This window comes from Scyliorhinus torazame, chromosome 19 (genome assembly GCF_047496885.1).
Source record: "Scyliorhinus torazame isolate Kashiwa2021f chromosome 19, sScyTor2.1, whole genome shotgun sequence".
NCBI classification, from domain to species: Eukaryota; Metazoa; Chordata; class Chondrichthyes; order Carcharhiniformes; family Scyliorhinidae; genus Scyliorhinus; species Scyliorhinus torazame.
Window position 1 is genome coordinate 51181679 of NC_092725.1, and position 18064 is coordinate 51199742.

Here is an 18064-nt window from a genome sequence, read left to right on the forward strand (position 1 = left end):
AGCGGCGATATATTTCCAACTCAGGGTGGTGAGTGACTTGGAGGGGAGGCCTGCAGGTGGTAGAGTTCCCAGGTATCTGCAGTCCTTGTCCTTCTAGATGGTAGTTGTCATGGGTTTGGAAGGTGCTGTTGAAGGAGACGGCACGGTAGCACAAGTGGATAGAACTGTGGCTTCACAGCGCCAGGGTCCCAGGTTCGATTCCCCGCTGGGTCACTGTCTGTGCGGAGTCTGCACATTCTCCCCGTGTCCTAGTGGGTTTCCTCCGGGAGGTCCGGTTTCCTCCCAAAGTCCAAAGACGTGCAGGTTAGGTGGAATGGCCATGCTAAATTGCCCTTAGTGTCCAAAAGGGTTAGGAGGGGTTATTGGGTTACGAGGATAGGGTGGAAGTGAGGGCTTAAGTGGGTCGGTGCAGTCTCGATGGGCCGAATGGCCTCCTTCTGCACTTGGTGAGTTCCTGCAGTGCATCTTGTAGATGGTGCACATGGCTGCCACTGTGCATCAGTGGTGAAGTGTATGTTTAAGGTGGTGGATGGGGTGCTAATCAAGACACCACCCTTGTCCTGGATAATGTTGAACATCTTGAGTGTTGCTGGAGCTGCTCTCATTCAGACAAGTGGGGAGTACTCCATCACACTACTGACCTGTGCCTTGTAGGTGGCGGACAGGCTTTGGGGAGTCAGGAAGTGAGCTACACTCCGCAGGACTCCTAGCCTCGGACCTGCTCTGGTAGCCACCCTATTTATGCGGCCGGTCCAGTTCAGTTTCTGGTCAATGGAGGATTTGAAGATGTCATTGAATGTCAAGGGAGATGGTTAAATTCTCTTTCAGAGATGGTCATTGCCTGGCACCTGCGTGGTGCGACTGTTACTTTAATTACAATGCAAAATGCTGTTTTGTCAGAGCAACGGAATAATTATGACTGCACCACTGTGATTCCGGGACTGATAATGGAGGGGAGCTGAAAGATAGGAGTGGAAGGGAGAGGGTGATGTTGGAGCCTGTCGTAGTGGCTGCTATTTTAATGAGGCAGATCCATAAATCTTGGCGAGACAAATGTGTCCATTCCTAAATCCACTGCTAAGCTTTTATTTGCACCATTTACTCCGCTGATGGAGATGGTAAATCTAACAGTTCAATGGTTTAATTTAAAAGTAAAGTTCAATCAAACAACTGACTCACTCGGGAGGAAGAAATACACAATTGCTACCAGCTTCAGTGCCTTTGTCACAAAAGAAAATCGAGTTTTTCCCAAGGCGAAAATTAATGTTTTTTTTAAACCATTTCAATCGTCTTTGATGTTCCCCCCCCCCCGTCCCCCCGTCCCCCGCCGAAACTGAGCAGGTTGTACTCCAAAAACACATCAATCGGTCAAATCGCCTGAACGCACCACATATTCGCGATTTTCCACTCCCACGCCGGTTGGGAGAATCGCCTGGGCCGCCAATATTTACGGGGACGCCGGTCCGACGCCCTCCCGCGATTCCCCCAAGCGGCGGGAACGGCCCGGTCGAGTTCCGCGGGCCGCAGGCCGGAGAATCGCCGGAGACACCCAAAATGGCGATTCTCCGGCACCCCCGCTATTCTGAGGCCCGGATGGGCCGAGCGGCCAGGCCAAAACGGCGGGTTCCCCCCGGCGCCGTCCACACCTGGTCGCTGCAGTCGTAGGCGGTGCGTGAACGCTGGGGGGGCGGCCTGTGGGGCTGCGAGGGGGGATCCTGCACCGGGCTTCACCTGGAATGTGGGGTGGCCCGCGATCGGTGCCCACTGATCGTCGGGCCGTCCTCTCTGAAGGAGGACCTCCTTCCTTCCGCGGCCCCGCAAGATCCGTTCCCCATCTTCTTGCGGGGCGGATTTAGAGAGGACGACAACCACGCATGCGTGGGTTGGCGCCAGCCAACCCGCGCATGCGCGGATGACGCCCGTTATGCGGCGCCGGCCGCGTCATCTATGCGGTGCCGCTTTTACGCGGGCGACAAGGCCTGGCGCGTGTAGATGACGCGGCCCCGATCCTGGCCCATTGTCAGGGCCTGAATCGGTCGGGACCGGGGCCGTTCCGCGCCGTCGTGAACCTCGACGGCGCGGCCACTTCGGCGCGGGAGTGGAGAATCCCGCCCAAGATTTCTCAAATTTAATTTTAGATTTCTCTGTGGGTCTGAATGGAAAACCCACTTTTAATTTGTCAAAAAAAATTACTGGAAAACACTATGAAGCAAATGGGATGAGAAATATGAGATGTTACGGGAGAGAGAGGGAGCCAGGACCTTGGAAACAGCGCGGGAGTTTCAAAAAGCGCGGGAGCTGCGAGGCAGAGGGGACAGTTTAAAAGGGCGCGCTGTGGGTGAGGTAAGTACTGATTAACCACTTCCTTACCTTGCAGGTCAGCTGTTCGGGAGAGAGATCAGTTTTGGGAGCAGGCCTATTGGCTGACTGTAAATCAGGAAGGATACAAAGGGTGTGGCTGAAGTGCCTATAGAAACAGAGTGCTGAAGGCAAACAGAGTGTATCTGAGTTTGGGTAAGGCTGAGTTCGGGTAAGGGGGGAGTGACGACAAAAAAAAAAAAAAAAAAAATCAAGTTAATTAAGTAAATTAATTAACTAGTTAAGGGAATTTGGTGCTCACCTGAAGGAGGTGCAGAGAAGCAGACCTGTGAGGGAGTCTCTGCAGCAATTGCATCACAGCCAGCAGGTAAGTGATTGGCTTGTAACTGGTAAGTGATTTCTCTCTCTTTGACTTTCTCTTAGCTGTGTAGTGTAGTTCAAATTTAACTTCAGGTTTAAGTCATGGCAGGAGAGCTCAGACCCGTGTCATGCTCCTCTTGTGAGATGTGGCAAGTCAGGGACCCTTCTGGTGTCCCTGACTCCTTCATCTGCAAGAAGTGTGTCCAACTGCAGCTCCTGTTAGACCGCTTGACGGCTCTGGAGCTGCGGATGGACTCACTTTGGAGCATCCGCGATGCTGAGGAAGTTGTGGAAAGCACATTCAGTGAGTTGGTCACACCGCAGATTAAAGTTACTGAGGCAGATAGGGAAAGGGTGACCAACAGACAGAGGAAGAGTAGGAAGGCAGTGCAGGGATCCCCTGCGGTCATCTCCCTCCAAAACAGATTTACCGTTTTGGAAACTGTTGGGGGAGATGGCTCACCAGGGGAAGGTGGCAGCAGCCAGGCTCATGGCACCGTGGCTGGCTCTGCTGCACAGAAGGGCGGGAAAAAGAGTGGCAGAGCTATAGTGATAGGGGATTCAATTGTAAGGGGAATAGACAGGCGTTTCTGCGGACGCAAACGAGAATCCAGGTTGGTATGTTGCCTCCCTGGTGCAAGGGTCAAGGATGTCTCGGAGCGGCTGCAGGGCATTCTGGAGGGGGAGGGTGAACAGCCAGCTGTCGTGGTGCATATGGGCACCAACGATATAGGTAAAAAACGGGATGAGGTCCTACAAGCTGAATTTAGGGAGTTAGGAGTTAAACTAAAAAGTAGGACCTCAAAGGTAGTAATCTCAGGATTGCTACCAGTGCCACGTGATAGTCAGAGTAGGAATGACAGGATAGCTAGGATGAATACGTGGCTTGAGAGATGGTGCAAGAGGGAGGGTTTCAAATTCCTGGGACATTGGGACCGATTCTGGGGGAGGTGGGACCTGTACAAATCGGACGGTCTGCATCTGGGTGGGACCGGAACCAATGTTCTCGGGGGGGTGTTTGCTAGTGCAGTTGGGGAGGGTTTAAACTAATGTGCCAGGGGGATGGGAACCGATGTAGGAAGTCAGTGGGGACAGAAACAAAAGGCAGGAAGGGAGAGTGTGTAAAGCATGACCAGAGAAAGCAGGGCAGAGAGCAAGGAAGGTCTATATTAAACTGCATTTATTTCAATGCAAGGGGCCTGACGGGCAAAGCGGATGAACTCAGGGCATGGACGGGCACATGGGACTGGGATATTATAGCTATGACTGAAACATGGCGAAGGGAGGGGCAGGACTGGCAGCTCAATGTTCCGGGGTACAGATGCTATAGAAAGGATAGAACAGGAGGTAAGAGAGGAGGGGGAGTGGCGTTTTTGATTAGGGAGAACATCACGGCAGTACTTAGAGGGGATATATCCGAGGGTTCGCCCACTGAGTCTATATGGGTGGAACTGAAAAATAAGAAGGGAGAGATCACCTTGGTAGGACTGTACTACAGGCCCCCAAATAGTCAGCGGGAAATTGAGGAGCAAATATGTAAGGAGATTACAGATAGCTGCAAGAATAATAGGGTGGTAGTAGTAGGGGACTTTAACTTTCCCAACATTGACTGGGACAGCCATAGCATTAGGGGCTTGGATGGAGGGAAATTTGTTGAGTGTATTCAGGAGGAATTTCTCATTCAATATGTGGATGGACCGACTAGAGAGGGGGCAAAACTTGACCTCGTCTTGGGAAATAAGGAAGGGCAAGTGATAGAAGTGCTAGTGAGGGATCACTTTGGGACAAGTGACCATAATTCCATTAGTTTTAAGATAGCTATGGAGAATGATAGGTCTGGCCCAAGAGTTAAAATTCTTAATTGGGGCAAGGCCAATTTTGATGGTATCAGACAGGAACTTGCAGAGGTAGATTGGGGGAGACTATTGGCAGACAAAGGGACGGCTGGTAAATGGGAGGCTTTTAAAAATGTGTTAACCAGGGTGCAGGGTAAGCACATTCCCTTTAGAGTGAAGGGCAAGGCTGGTAGAAGTAGGGAACCCTGGATGACTCGAGATATTGAGACTCTGGTCAAAAAGAAGAAGGAGGCATATGACGTACATAAGCAACTGGGATCAAGTAGATCCCTTGAAGAGTATAGAGATTGTCGAAATAGAGTTAAGAGGGAAATCAGGAGGGCAAAAAGGGGACATGAAATTGCTTTGGCAAATAATGCAAGGGAGAATCCAAAGAGATTCTACAGATACATAAAGGGGAAAAGAGTAACTAGGGACAGAGTAGGGCCTCTTAAGGATCAACAAGGGCATCTATGTGCAGAGCCACAAGAGTTGGGTGAGATCCTGAATGAATATTTCTCATCGGTATTCACGGTGGAGAAAGGCATGGAGGTTAGGAAACTAAGGGAAATAAATAGTGATGTCTTGAGAAGTGTGCATATTACAGAGGAGGAGGTGCTGGAAGTCTTAAAGCGCATCAAGGTAGATAAATCCCCGGGACCTGATGAAATGTATCCCAGGATGTTGTGGAAGGCTAGGGAGGAAATTGCGGGTCCCCTAACCGAGATATTTGAATCATCGGCAGCCACAGGTGAGGTGCCTGAAGATTGGAGAGTGGCGAATGTTGTGCCCTTGTTTAAGAAGGGCAGCAGGGAAAAGCCTGGGAACTACAGACCGGTGAGCCTAACGTCTGTAGTAGGTAAGTTGCTAGAAGGTATTCTGAGAGACAGGATCTACAAGCATTTAGAGAGGCAAGGACTGATTCGGGGCAGTCAGCATGGCTTTGTGCGTGGAAAATCATGTCTCACAAATTTGATTGAGTTTTTTGAGGGAGTGACCAAGAAGGTAGATGAGGGCAGTGCAGTAGACGTTGTCTACATGGACTTTAGCAAAGCCTTTGACAAGGTACCGCATGGTAGGTTGTTGCAGAAGGTTAAAGCTCACGGGATCCAGGGTGAGGTTGCCAATTGGATTCAAAATTGGCTGGACAACAGAAGGCAGAGGGTGGTTGTAGAGGGTTGTTTTTCAAACTGGAGGCCTGTGACCAGTGGTGTGCCTCAGGGATCGGTGCTGGATCCACTGTTATTTGTGATTTATATTAATGATTTGGATGAGAATTTAGGAGGCATGGTTAGTAAGTTTGCAGATGACACCAAGATTGGTGGCACAGTGGATAGTGAAGAAGGTTATCTAGGATTGCAACGGGATCTTGATCAATTAGGCCAGTGGGCCGACGAATGGCAGATGGAGTTTAATTTAGATAAATGTGAGGTGATGCATTTTGGCAGATCGAATCAGGCCAGGACCTACTCAGTTAATGGTATGGCGTTGGGGAGAGTTATAGAACAAAGAGATCTAGGAGTACAGGTTCATAGCTCCTTGAAGGTGGAGTCGCAGGTGGACAGGGTGGTGAAGAAGGCATTCGGCATGCTTGGTTTCATTGGTCAGAACATTGAATATAGGAGTTGGGACGTCTTGTTGAAGTTGTACAAGACATTGGTACGGCCACACTTGGAATACTGTGTGCAGTTCTGGTCACCCTATTATAGAAAGGATATTATTAAACTAGAAAGAGTGCAGAAAAGATTTACTAGGATGTTGCCGGGACTTGATGGTTTGAGTTATAAGGAGAGGCTGGATAGACTGGGACTTTTTTCCCTGGAGCGTAGGAGGCTTAGGGGTGATCTTATAGAGGTCAATAAAATAATGAGGGGCATAGATAAGGTAGATAGTCAACATCTTTTCCCAAAGGTAGGGGAGTCTAAAACTAGAGGGCATAGGTTTAAGGTGAGAGGGGAGAGATTCAGAAGGGCCCAGAGGGGCAATTTCTTCACTCAGAGGGTAGTGAGTGTCTGGAATGGGCTGCCAGAGGTAGTAGTAGAAGCGGGTACAATTGTGTCTTTCAAAAAGCATTTAGATGGTTACATGGGTAAGATGGGTATAGAGGGTTATGGGCCAAGTGCGGGCAACTGGGACTAGCTTAATGGTAAAAACTGGGCGGCATGGACTGGTTGGGCCGAAGGGCCTGTTTCCATGCTGTAAACTTCTATGATTCTATGATTCTACATGGGAAGATTACACAAAGATCAGCTTTCCAAATTGGCACAGAATGGTACAGCACTGAAGGAGACTATTTGGCCCATCAAGCCAGAGATGGCACTTCGAAAGAACTGTTCAATTCATCTCCCTCCCCTGCTGTTTCCCTCAGCCCTTTTCAAGTACATACTCAGCTCCTTTAGGTAAGTTACTGCTGACTGGGTGTCTGGCAGTGCATTGTGGGTCACAAGAACTCCCCATGTTAAGAAATTCTCCTCAACTTCTACTTGAATCTCTTGCCAATGGCCCTAAATCTATCCTCTCTGGTCGCCAACCCTTCTGTAAGTGGATACAGTTTCCCCTCATTTATTCCCATCAAAACTCCACCCAAAAAGGAAACCATCATCAAATCTTCACTCTGCCATTTCTGCTCGAAGGAGAACAATCCGCTTCTCCAGTCTCTCCAATATTTGGAATAGTTGTAAAAGTAGCTCACGTTGCCACAAGAATGCAGCTTTTGTTAAAGGCGCTGCACGGGGTTTCCTTTGGAATAGCGGCGTGATTGAAACCATTTTGCTGAGGCAGAGTTTCCGCAGAAGCTCACATCCTATCTGCAGAAACAAGGTCCGAAGAATAGTGTAGATGGGCTTTAGATTGGTTTCACAGGTCGGCGCAACATCGAGGGCCAAAGGGCCTGTACTGCGCTGTAATGTTCTAATGTTCATAGAATTTACAATGCAGAAGGAGGCCATTCGGCCCATCGAGTCTGCACGGCCCTTACAAAGAACACCCTACTCAAGCCCACGTATCTACCCTATCCTTGTAACCCAATAACCCCCACTTACACTTTTTGGACACTAAGGGCAATTCAGCATGGCCAATCCACCTAACCCGCACTTTTAATTTGTCAAAAAAAATTACTGGAAAACACTATGAAGCAAATGGGATGAGAAATATGAGACATTTTGGACTGTGGGAGGAAACCGGAGCAGCCACGGGGAGAACGTGCAGACTCCACACAAACAGTGACCCATCCTGGAATCGAACCTGGGACCCTGGAGCTGTGGAGCAACTGTGCTAATCACTATCAGCTATCGTGCTGCCCTGTTCTAGTGTACCAAACAGGTGCTGGAATGTGGCAACTACGGGCTTTTCACAGTAACTTCATTGCAGTGTTAATGTAAGCCAACTTGTGACAATAAAGATTATTTATCCCTTATCCCTTTAATGGTGACCATGATTCGATCAACTATTGTTGTAAAACCCCATCTGGTTCACTAGTGTCTCTTTAGGGAAGGCGAGCTATTATCCTCACCTGGTCTGGCCTACATGTGGCTCTAGGCCCACAGCAATGTAGTCGACTCTGAAATGGGCCGACCACTCAGTTCAAGGGCGATTAGGGATGGCCAACAGAATCTGGCCCAACCAGCGACGCCCTCATCCCATGAACGAATCAGAGAATTGTCCTAATATGTCATTATGTTCCTCAGGGTCAATGTTTGTACAATGACGCTCTGGTGAAACGCTTTGGGACATTTGACCACATTAAAGGAGGACTATAAAGTTATTGATGTTACGCAGTTCACAAGTAAGAAAAGAGGTCTCCAGGGTGGAGATGTCTACCGTGGCCACCCCTGGTTGTTCTAAGTTCGGAAGTCAAGGTTGATGCCAGACTCATCTTTTGAAAGAGGGAGATTTCAGGAGGCGTTAGTTAAAGAACAAGACACATAGGTTGATGATTTGTCAGGTAGATGTGATTTGAGTGAGGCTGAAGGCACAGGAGAGATAAGTGCAGTGTTCTGATAGTGACAGGAAGTATTTGTATGAGATGGGCAAAGGGCATACAGCAACATTTCTGAGGGAGAGACTGGGAGATAGAGAGCACGGGGACATTGCGAGAGAGCTTTTGTTTTGAGTAGTGCTGCATGACTGATATCCAGTATTAAATTAAAGGAAACGGAGTAACAGAGGAGATGCCCTCGACATATTGCTGATCCTGATTTGGAAGTAAATGTAGCACGAGAGGATTGCAACCAAACCATCCCCATTCAAATCAAAACTGGAAGTAGTTATCTTCACGACTGACGGTTTTGGGTTACAACAGCAAATTAAATCCAGTTGTTGCAAATATTGCTGCAGTTATGTACAGCTTTGATGAGACAACACCCAGTCTAATGTGTAGTTTTGGTCTCCGTTCCTGAGGGATGTTAGGATTCCCGTACAAGAATCCCAACAATTTACAATTGGTAATACTGCAGGATAAGCCTACTAAACCACACGAGTGATAACACTGACCAATAGGCACCTTTTATGTTAAAACAAACACAGAAGAAATCATATTAGCAACACAGTAATAAATATCCAATTAACAATTAAAACGGTTCTTAACGAAAAGAGAAAGAAATCTTTGCTTCCTATCTCCACCTATGCCACGACATATGGGGGCAATCCAATGGTCGTGTCGCGCCCAACATGGTGACGGGACAAGGTCTCTCGGGAGGTTTACTAGACTCGTCGTGCCTCGTGAGATATAATGTTATCTCCTGCACATGGCCCTCACCAAGAGCGAGCAGGTTGGATTAGACTCGGTATCTCCAATGAGCTTGACAGCCCTGGCCCAGTGGGTGTACTGATCCACTAAATGAAATACTGTTCCTCTCACTTTGCTTTGGTCTTCGTCTTGACACATTTTCTGTTTTTCAGCTTCAGAAGCAGTTGTTAGAATTGGATGAGGATGATCCGTGCTATGAATTCCGGAGGGAACGATTCACTGTCCACCGCACCCATCTCTATTTCTTGCACTACGAATTTGAGCCTTCTGCTGAAAACACAGAGGTTACACTGGTGGCTCAGCTATCAATGGACAGGTCAGGAAGTGTCCTTTTATTATTCCATGTCCCTAAAGGTGAAGTTAGTGGTGGGAAAGAGAGCAATTACCAACTTTTGTTCAACGACTAGCACCCTCCTTCTCTGACTGTGAATTGGGACTGAATTTTCCCAGTGAGTCGGGTGGCCAGTGTGAGTGATTTGGGGGCTCGATTATGTCGTTAACCAGGTTATTGGCCAGCTTTTAATCTTTCCGCGGTAACTACCCCAAGTCTCTGACTCTAACTCAAAGTCGGAGTCATTCATAGAGGGTGTGGGCAATTGCCCATTTAAAGTTCAGAACTTTGGAGCAATTCCCACAGAGGTCAGCCGATCAGGACATCCATGAAGTCCTGACTCGCGTCTTGGGTCGTTCATCCGCTCTCTGATAATCCGGATACCAGAATATTTGGGTCATTGTGTCAGAACCTCATTGATTGGTATGGCCCAGAAAGGGGAGCCATTTAACCTATGATATCTTTTTGAAAGAGCTATTCAATTAGTCCACTTTCCATAGCCTTGCAATGCTTGTCCCCTTTTAAGCAATTATTCAGTTCCATCGGTTCACTTTCTGAAGATGCCGGCTGTTTGTTCAATGTTAATGATCGTTTGTGACCGTGCATTGCATACTGCAATCGTACACAGGCTTTGTTATCGATAAGTTTATTTTGTGGTTGCCCAACTCCTTCAGCTGCTGATCAGATAGTGAGATTCGATACTACCCTGATAAAGCTCACAAAGTACAAAGGAATACAGTCCTCACCACTTAGAGTTGGCACGTTTGTGTGAATATGATTTAACCACAACACTCATTAATCATTAGAATGTGGTAGTGCTTTTTTAAAAAAATAATTTTTTATTAGGGTTTTCACAAAATATCAACAACAGAATGAAAAAGAAACCCAGTAAAATTAAATACAGAACAAATTAAAACAACCCCCGTACCCCCCTCCCCCTATACATCTATAGATAAATAATAAATAAATTAACACCCGAGTTAACACAAAGCAAACATAGCAAATATATACACCCCCTCAGATCCCCCAGGGTAAATCAACAAAAATAAAATAGAACCCCACCCCCCCCTCCTCCCCGAGTTGCTGCTGTTGCTGAACATTGTCTACCGTTCTGCCAGGAAGTCCACGAACGGTTGCCACCGCCGAAAGAACCCTTAAGGCGAATTTCACCCTCTCCAATTTAATAAACCCCGCCATATCGTTGATCTAGGATTCCACGCTTGGGGGCCTCGCATCCCTCCACTGAAGAAGAATCCTTCGCCGGGCTACCAGGGACACAAAGGCCAGAATACCGACCTCTTTCGCCTCCTGCACTCCCAGCTCCCCTGCAACCCCAAATATTGCGAGCCCCCAGCCCGGCCTGACCCTGGATCCTACCACCCCCGACACCGTCCTCGCTACGCCCTTCCAAAATTCCTCCAGCGCTGGGCATGCCCAGAACATATGGGTGTGGTTTGCTGGGCTCCCTGAGCACCTAACACACTTGTCCTCACCCCCCAAAGAACTGGCTCATCCTTGTCCCGGTCATGTGTGCCCTGTGCAGCACCTTAAACTGTATGAGGCTGAGCCTCGCGCACAAAGAGGAAGAGTTCACCCTCCCCAGGGCATCTGCCCACATCCCCTCTTCGATCTCCTCTCCCAACTCCTCCTCCCACTTACCTTTCACCTCCACCACCGTGGCCTCATCCTCCCCCTGCATCACCTGGTAAGTTTCCGAGATCTTCCCCACTCCAACCCACTCCCCCCCGAGAGCACGCCGTCCTGTACTGTGCGTGGCAGTAGCCGTGGGAATTCCACCACTTGCCGCCTGACAAACGCCCTTACCTGTAAATATCTGAAGGTGTTCCCCAGGGGGGGAGCCCATACTTCTCCTCCAGTTCACCCAGGCTCGCAAACTTCCCGTCCACAAACAGATCCCCCAACCTTCTTATCCCTGCCTTGTGCCACCCCGAAAACCCTCCATCTATTCTCCCTGGGACAAACCAGTGGTTCCCCCGTATTGGGGTCCACACCGAGGCCCCAACTTCCCCCCTGTGCCGCCTCCACTGCCCCCAGATTTTGAGGGTAGCCGCCACTACCGGGCTCGTGGTATACCTCATTGGAGGGAGCGGCAGTGGCACCGTTGCCAGCGCCTCCAGACACGTAACCTCACAAGACGCCGTCTCCAGCCTCTTCCATGCAGCCCCCTCCCCCTCCATCACCCACTTGCGCACCATCGCCACATTGGCGGCCCAGTAGTACCCACAGTGGTTGGGCAGTGCCATCCCCCCCTCATCCCTACTCTGCTCCAGGAAGTCCCTCGCGCCCACACAAACCCCGTTATGCTCCTGTTGACCCGCCCAAAGAAGGCCTTCGGGATAAAAATGAGGAGGCACTGGAACAAGAACAAAAACCTTGGGAGCACCATCATCTTAACTGACTGCACCCTACCCGCCATGGACAGCGGCAGCGCGTCCCACCTCTTGAACTCCTCCTCCATTTGCTCCACCAGCCTCGTGAAATTAAGTCTATGCAGGGCCCCCCAGCTCCTGGCCACCTGGACCCCCAAGTACCTGAAACTCCTCTCTGCGCTTTTTAGTGGGAGCTCGCCAATCCCCCTCTCCTGGTCCCCTGGGTGAACCACGAACAACTCGCTCTTCACCATGTTGAGCTTGTACCCTGAGAAATCCCCGAACTCCCTGAGGATCCTCATTACCTCCGGCACATATAGCAGCAAGTCGTCCGCATAGAGCGACACCGTATGCTCCTCCCCACCCCGCACCAACACCCTCCAGTTCCTCAACTCCCTCAGTGCCATAGCCAGGAGTTCAATCGCCAGTGCGAAGAGCAGGGGGGACAGGAGACAGCCCTGCCTCATCCCTCGATGCAACCGAAAGTACTCAGACCTCCTCCTGTTTGTGGCCACACTCGCCATCGGGACCTCGTACAACAACCTAACCCACCTAACAACCCCCTCCCCAAACCTCTTCAGCACCTCCCACAAGTACCCCCCACTCTACCCTATCGAAAGCCTTCTCAGCGTCCATCGCCACCACTATCTCCGCCTCCCCCTCCCTCAAGTACCCCCCACTCTACCCTATCGAAAGCCTTCTCAGCGTCCATCGCCACCACTATCTCCGCCTCCCCCTCCCTCGCCGGCATCATAATAATGTTCAGGAGCCTCCGCACATTTGCGTTCAACTGCCTCCCCTTCACAAACCCCGTCTGGTCTTCGTGGATCACCTGCGGCACACAATCCTCAATCCTCGTGGCTCAGACCTTCGCCAGCACCTTGGCATCTACATTTAGCAACAAAATCGGCCTGTAAGATCCACACTGCAGGGGATCCTTGTCCCACTTCAGGATCAAGGAGATCAGTGCCCGGGACATCGTTGGGGGCAAAGCCATCCCCTCCCTTGCATCATTGAAGGTCCTAACTAGCAACAGGCCCAACAGGTCCACATATTTCTTGTAAAATTCGACCGGGAAACCATCCGGCCCCGGTGCCTTCCCCGCCTGCAAGCTCCCTATCCCTTTGGCCAGCTCCTCCAGCCCAATCGGGGCCCCCAATCCCGCTACCAGTCCCTCCTCCACCTTTGGAAACCTCACTTGATCCAGAAAGCGGCCCATCCCTCCCTCCTCCCGTGGGTGCTCGGACCGATACAATTCCTCATAAAAGTCCCTGAAGACCCCATTGATGTCAACCCCACTTGGTACCACACTCCCTCCCCTATCCTTAACTCCCCCGATCTCCCTAGCTGCGTCCTGCTTCCGAAGCTGGTGCGCCAGCATCCGACTTGCCTTTTCCCCATACTCATAAATCGTCCCCTGGGCCTTCCTCCACTGCACCTCTGCCTTCCTGGTGGTCAACAGGTCGAATTCGGCCTGGAGGCTGCGCCTCTTCCTCAACAGTCCCTCCTCAGGCACCTCCGCATACCTCCTGTCTACCCTCACCATCTCCCCCACCAGCCTCTCCCTCTCCCTCTGCTCTCTCCTCTCCTTGTGGGCCCTAATGGAGATCAGCTCTCCCCTGACCACCGCCTTCAGCGCCTCCCATACCATCCCCACTCGGACCTCCCCATTATCGTTGGCCTCCAGGTACCTCTCTATGCTTCCTCGAACCCGCTCACTCACCTCCTCGTCCGCCAACAGCCCCACCTCCAAGCACGACAGCGGGCGCTGGTCCCTCTCCTCCCCCAGCTCTAGGTCTACCCAATGCGGGGCATGATCCGAAATGGCTATCGCCGAGAACTCGGTATCCTCTACTCTCGCTATCAGCGCCCTACTCATAATAAAGAAGTCGATCCGAGAATAAGCCTTCTGGACATGCGAGAAGAATGAAAATTCCCTAGCCCCCGGCCTTGCAAATCTCCAAAGGTCCACCCCTCCCATCTGGTCCATAAACCCCCTCAGCACCTTAGCCGCCACCGGCTTCCTACCCATCCTAGACCTGGAACGATCCAGTGCCGGATCCAACACCCCACTTCCAAGACCGGGATCCGACCCAACATGCGCCGCATAAAACCCGCATCGTCTCAGTTCGGGGCATACACATTGCCCAGCACCACCCTCTCCCCTTACAGCTTACCACTAACCATTACGTACCTGCCGCCATTGTCTGTCACAATGCTCGACGTCTCGAACGACACCTTCTTTCCCACCAAGATCGCCACCCCCCGACTTTTGGCATCCAACCCTGTGTGAAACACCTGACCTACCCACCCCTTCCTCAATCTTACCTGGTGTGCCACCTTCAGGTGTGTCTCCTGGAGCATGACCACATCCGCCTTCAGCCCCTTCAGGTGCGCGAACACCCGGGCCCGCTTGACAGGCCCGTTCAGTCCCCTTACATTCCAGGTTATCAGCCGGATCGGGGGGCCACCCGCCCCCCTCCCACCGACTAGCCATAACCCTTCCTTGGCCAGTCACGCGCCTGCACCCCACGCCCGGTCCGTTCCCCACGGCGGCAGAACCCCGTCCCAACCCCCTCTACTCGCTCCAGCTCCCCCTTGACCATAGCAGCAGCGACCCGGTTTCCCCCCCCCCCCCCCCCCCCATCCCCACCCCCCAGCTAGGATCCCTCCTAGCTGCTTTACTCCCCCCATTGCATTCCCGCAAGTCAGCTGACTCCTGCTGACCCCGGCTACTCCCCTCTCTTTCGACTTCTCCCATTGTGGGGCATATCCTCCTCCTCCATTACCCATCCACAGGCTCTCCGCCTTCCCCTTCCATCCCAAGCGCGGGAAACAACCCTCGCTTCCCCGCCCCCGCCCCACCCCCTCCAGCCTTCAGCACGGGAAAAAGCCCGTGCTTTCCACCTACCCAACCCCCCTGTCGCCGCTCCTTTTACAGGCCCAATCCCCTCACCCCCGACTCGGGCCTCGTCCTCCCCGCGGGGCCCCATCCCCCCTACCGGCCATCCACCCCTACTCCATTTACTTAACCCCCTCCAAGAGCCCACCCGACAGACCCAACCAAAACTGCCCAACCCACCCTAACCACCCTCATCGAACCAAACAGAAATAAGAGCAAAGAATCCCCCTTCAAAATGTAACATCCCAACATCAATCCCCGACCACCCATCCCGACCCTCAGTTTGTGTCCAGTTTCTCGGCCTGGACAAAGGCCCACGCCTCCTCCAGAGACTCAAAATAATGGTGCCGGTATTGTAGGTGACCCACAGTCGCGCCGGCTGCAGCATGCCAAACTTCACCCCCTTTCTGTGCAGCAGCGCCTTCGCCCGATTGTACCCGGCCCTCTTCTTCGCCACCTCCGCACTCCAGTCCTGGTATATTCGAACCTCCGCGTTCTCCCACCTGCTGCTCCTCTCTTTCTTGGCCCACCTGAGCACACACTCCCAATCAACAAACCGATGAAACCGCACCAGCACCGCCCGCGGTGGCTCATTAGCCTTGGGCCTCCTCGCCAACACTCTATGGGCCCCTTCCAACTCCAGGGGTACCTGGAAGGACTCGGCTCCCATCAGCGAGTTTAACATGGTGACCACATAGGCCCCCACGTCCGACCCCTCCAGCCCCTCTGGGAGGCCCAGAATCCGCAAATTCTTCCGCCTCGACCGATTCTCCATCTCCTCGAACCATTCCTGACATTTCTTGTGGAGTGTCTCGACCTTTACCGCAAGGCCTAAGATCTCGTCCTCGTTGTCGGAGACCTTTTGTCGGACATTGCGGATCACCACACCCTGGGCCGTCTGGGTCTCCAGCAGCTTGTCTATAGAAGCCTTCACCGGCTCTAGCAGGTCCGCATTAATTTCCCTGAAGCTGTGCTGGATAACTTCCTGCTGCTCCTGCGCCCACTGCATCCACGCTGCCTGGTCCCCGCCTGCCGCCATTTTGCTCTTCTTCCCTCGCACCTTCTTTGGGTTCACCACCACTTTTTTAGTCGCCCCGCTCCTGGTCCAAGCCATACACTGTCGGGGAACTATTGTACTCTCCTTCCCACACCAGGAAACTTCGCAAAAACGCCTTTGGGGGCCCTGAAAAGAGCCCAAAAGTCAGTTTTTAGCGGGAGCTGCCGAATGTGCGACTTAGCTCCGCATAGCCGCAACCGGAAGTGTCTGGTAGTGCTTTCACAGTACTCAATGAGAATCCACAGAATCCCTACAGTGCAGAAGGAGGCCACTCAGCCCAACAAAGTCCCTACCTACCCTCCACCCTTGCCCATCCCTGCAGCCCCGCACACTGATCATGGCCAATCCACCTAAGCTGCACATCTTTGGACTATGTGAGAAAGCCAGAGCACCAGGAGGAAACCCACGCAGACACGGGGAGAACGTGCAGACTCCGCACAGGCCGGAATCAAACCCGGGTCCCTGGTACTGTGAGGCAGCAGAGCTTACCACCATACCAACCAGAGAATATAACAAGAATGCTTTTCTGCCCAGTTTCTAACCCTACTCTGATCAGCATTAACCACAAGCTAACCAGAGCAAAGTATCATTTGTCTATGATCAAAAGAGCAAATGCTGGAAACACTCAGCAGGTGGAGGATGTTCAGGGGGTGGATTCCTGGGATGAAGTTGTTGACCTATGACGAATGTTTGGGCCTATACTCATTGGAGTTTGGAGGAATGAGAGACAATCTTATTGAAGCATATAGGATTTTTCTTTTTTTTATAAATTTAGGGTACCCAATTCTTTTTCCAATTAAGGGGCAATTTAGCATGGCCAATCCACCTACCCTGCACATGAAATGAAAATTGCTTGTTGTCACAAGTATGCTTCAAATGAAGTTACTGTGAAAAGCCCCTAGTCACCACATTCCGCCGCCTGTTCGGGGAGGCTGGTCCGGGAATTGAACCATGCTGCAGGCCTGTCTGGGTCTGCTTTAAAAGCCAGCTCTTTAGCCCTGTGCTAAACCAGCCCCTCATCTCTTTGGGTTGTGGGGGTGAGACCCATGCAGACAGTGGGAGAATGTGCAAACTCCACACCTGGGATCGAACCCGGGTCCTCGGCGCCGTGAGGCCGCACTGCTAACCACTGCGCCACCGTGCCGCCCTAAGCATATAGGATTCTGAGGGGGCTTGATAGGGGGAGACGCTGAGAGGATGTTGACCCTCATGGGGGAATCTAGAACTAGGACACACAGTTTAAAAATAGGGGGTCTCCCTTTTGAGGTGGAGATGAGGATAATAAATTTTCACTCAGAGGGTTAATCTTGGGACTCTACTATTCCACAGAGCAGCAGAGGCTGGGCCCCTAGATATATTCAAGGCTGAGTTAGACAGATTTTTATTGGGAGAGGGGGCAGGAAAGTGGGGCTTAAGGCCACAGTCAGATCAGCCATGATTTTATTGGATGGCGAGGCAGGCTCGAGGGGCCGAACGGCCTACTACGCCTGTTGCTTATGTTCCTACATATCCTGCAGGGTCTGTGGAAAGATTGAATGGTAAAAGGAATGGTGGCGCAAGACACAAGGAGATGGTAACGGGAGGCAGATAAAGATACAAATGGTGGGCCTAGAGGAGGAGTCATTGGGAATAGCAGAACCGTTGCCAATAGCTGTTGTCTGTAAAACTGGAGGCAGAGGCTGGCTGAAATGATTGAATTCAATGTTGAGCCCCTGACTTTACACTGAGCATGAGTAACAACAGCGCAGGAGGCCGAGAACAGAGAGAGGTCAGCACGAGAGCAAAGGTGAACAATTAAAATGGCCAGTGACTGGAAGCCCGGGGTCAAGTGTGCAGATGGGACAGCGATGTTCCACAAAGTGGTCATCCAGCCTGTGTTCATTCCCCTGCAGGGTACAGGACACCACATAGTAAGCAGTGAATGCGATAAACTAAATTGAAAGCAGTGCGAGTAAACCACTGAGTCACTGCTATTTGGGCCCTAGACAGTGGGAAGAGAGGAGGTTAAAGAGCATCTTCTGGTTTGCATAGGAAGATGCAATGTGAAGGGAAGAGGGTCATCAATAAATACAGTGACCATTTGAGGCCCCAGCACCGATCTATGAGGGACACCATTTATCACG

At 51.4% G+C, this 18064-nt stretch overlaps 1 protein-coding gene across 2 annotated transcripts in view; it reads left to right on the forward strand.

Annotated features, from left to right (window-relative positions):
- The window catches only part of large1 (LARGE xylosyl- and glucuronyltransferase 1), a 678219-nt gene that overhangs the window by 644167 nt on the left and 15988 nt on the right, over window positions 1-18064 (forward strand). For both annotated transcript variants that reach the window (XM_072484258.1, XM_072484259.1), the window contains exon 11: window positions 9414-9577. In XM_072484258.1, the coding sequence (XP_072340359.1) occupies window positions 9414-9577 (164 nt within the window). The remainder of the gene's footprint in view (window positions 1-9413; window positions 9578-18064) is intronic.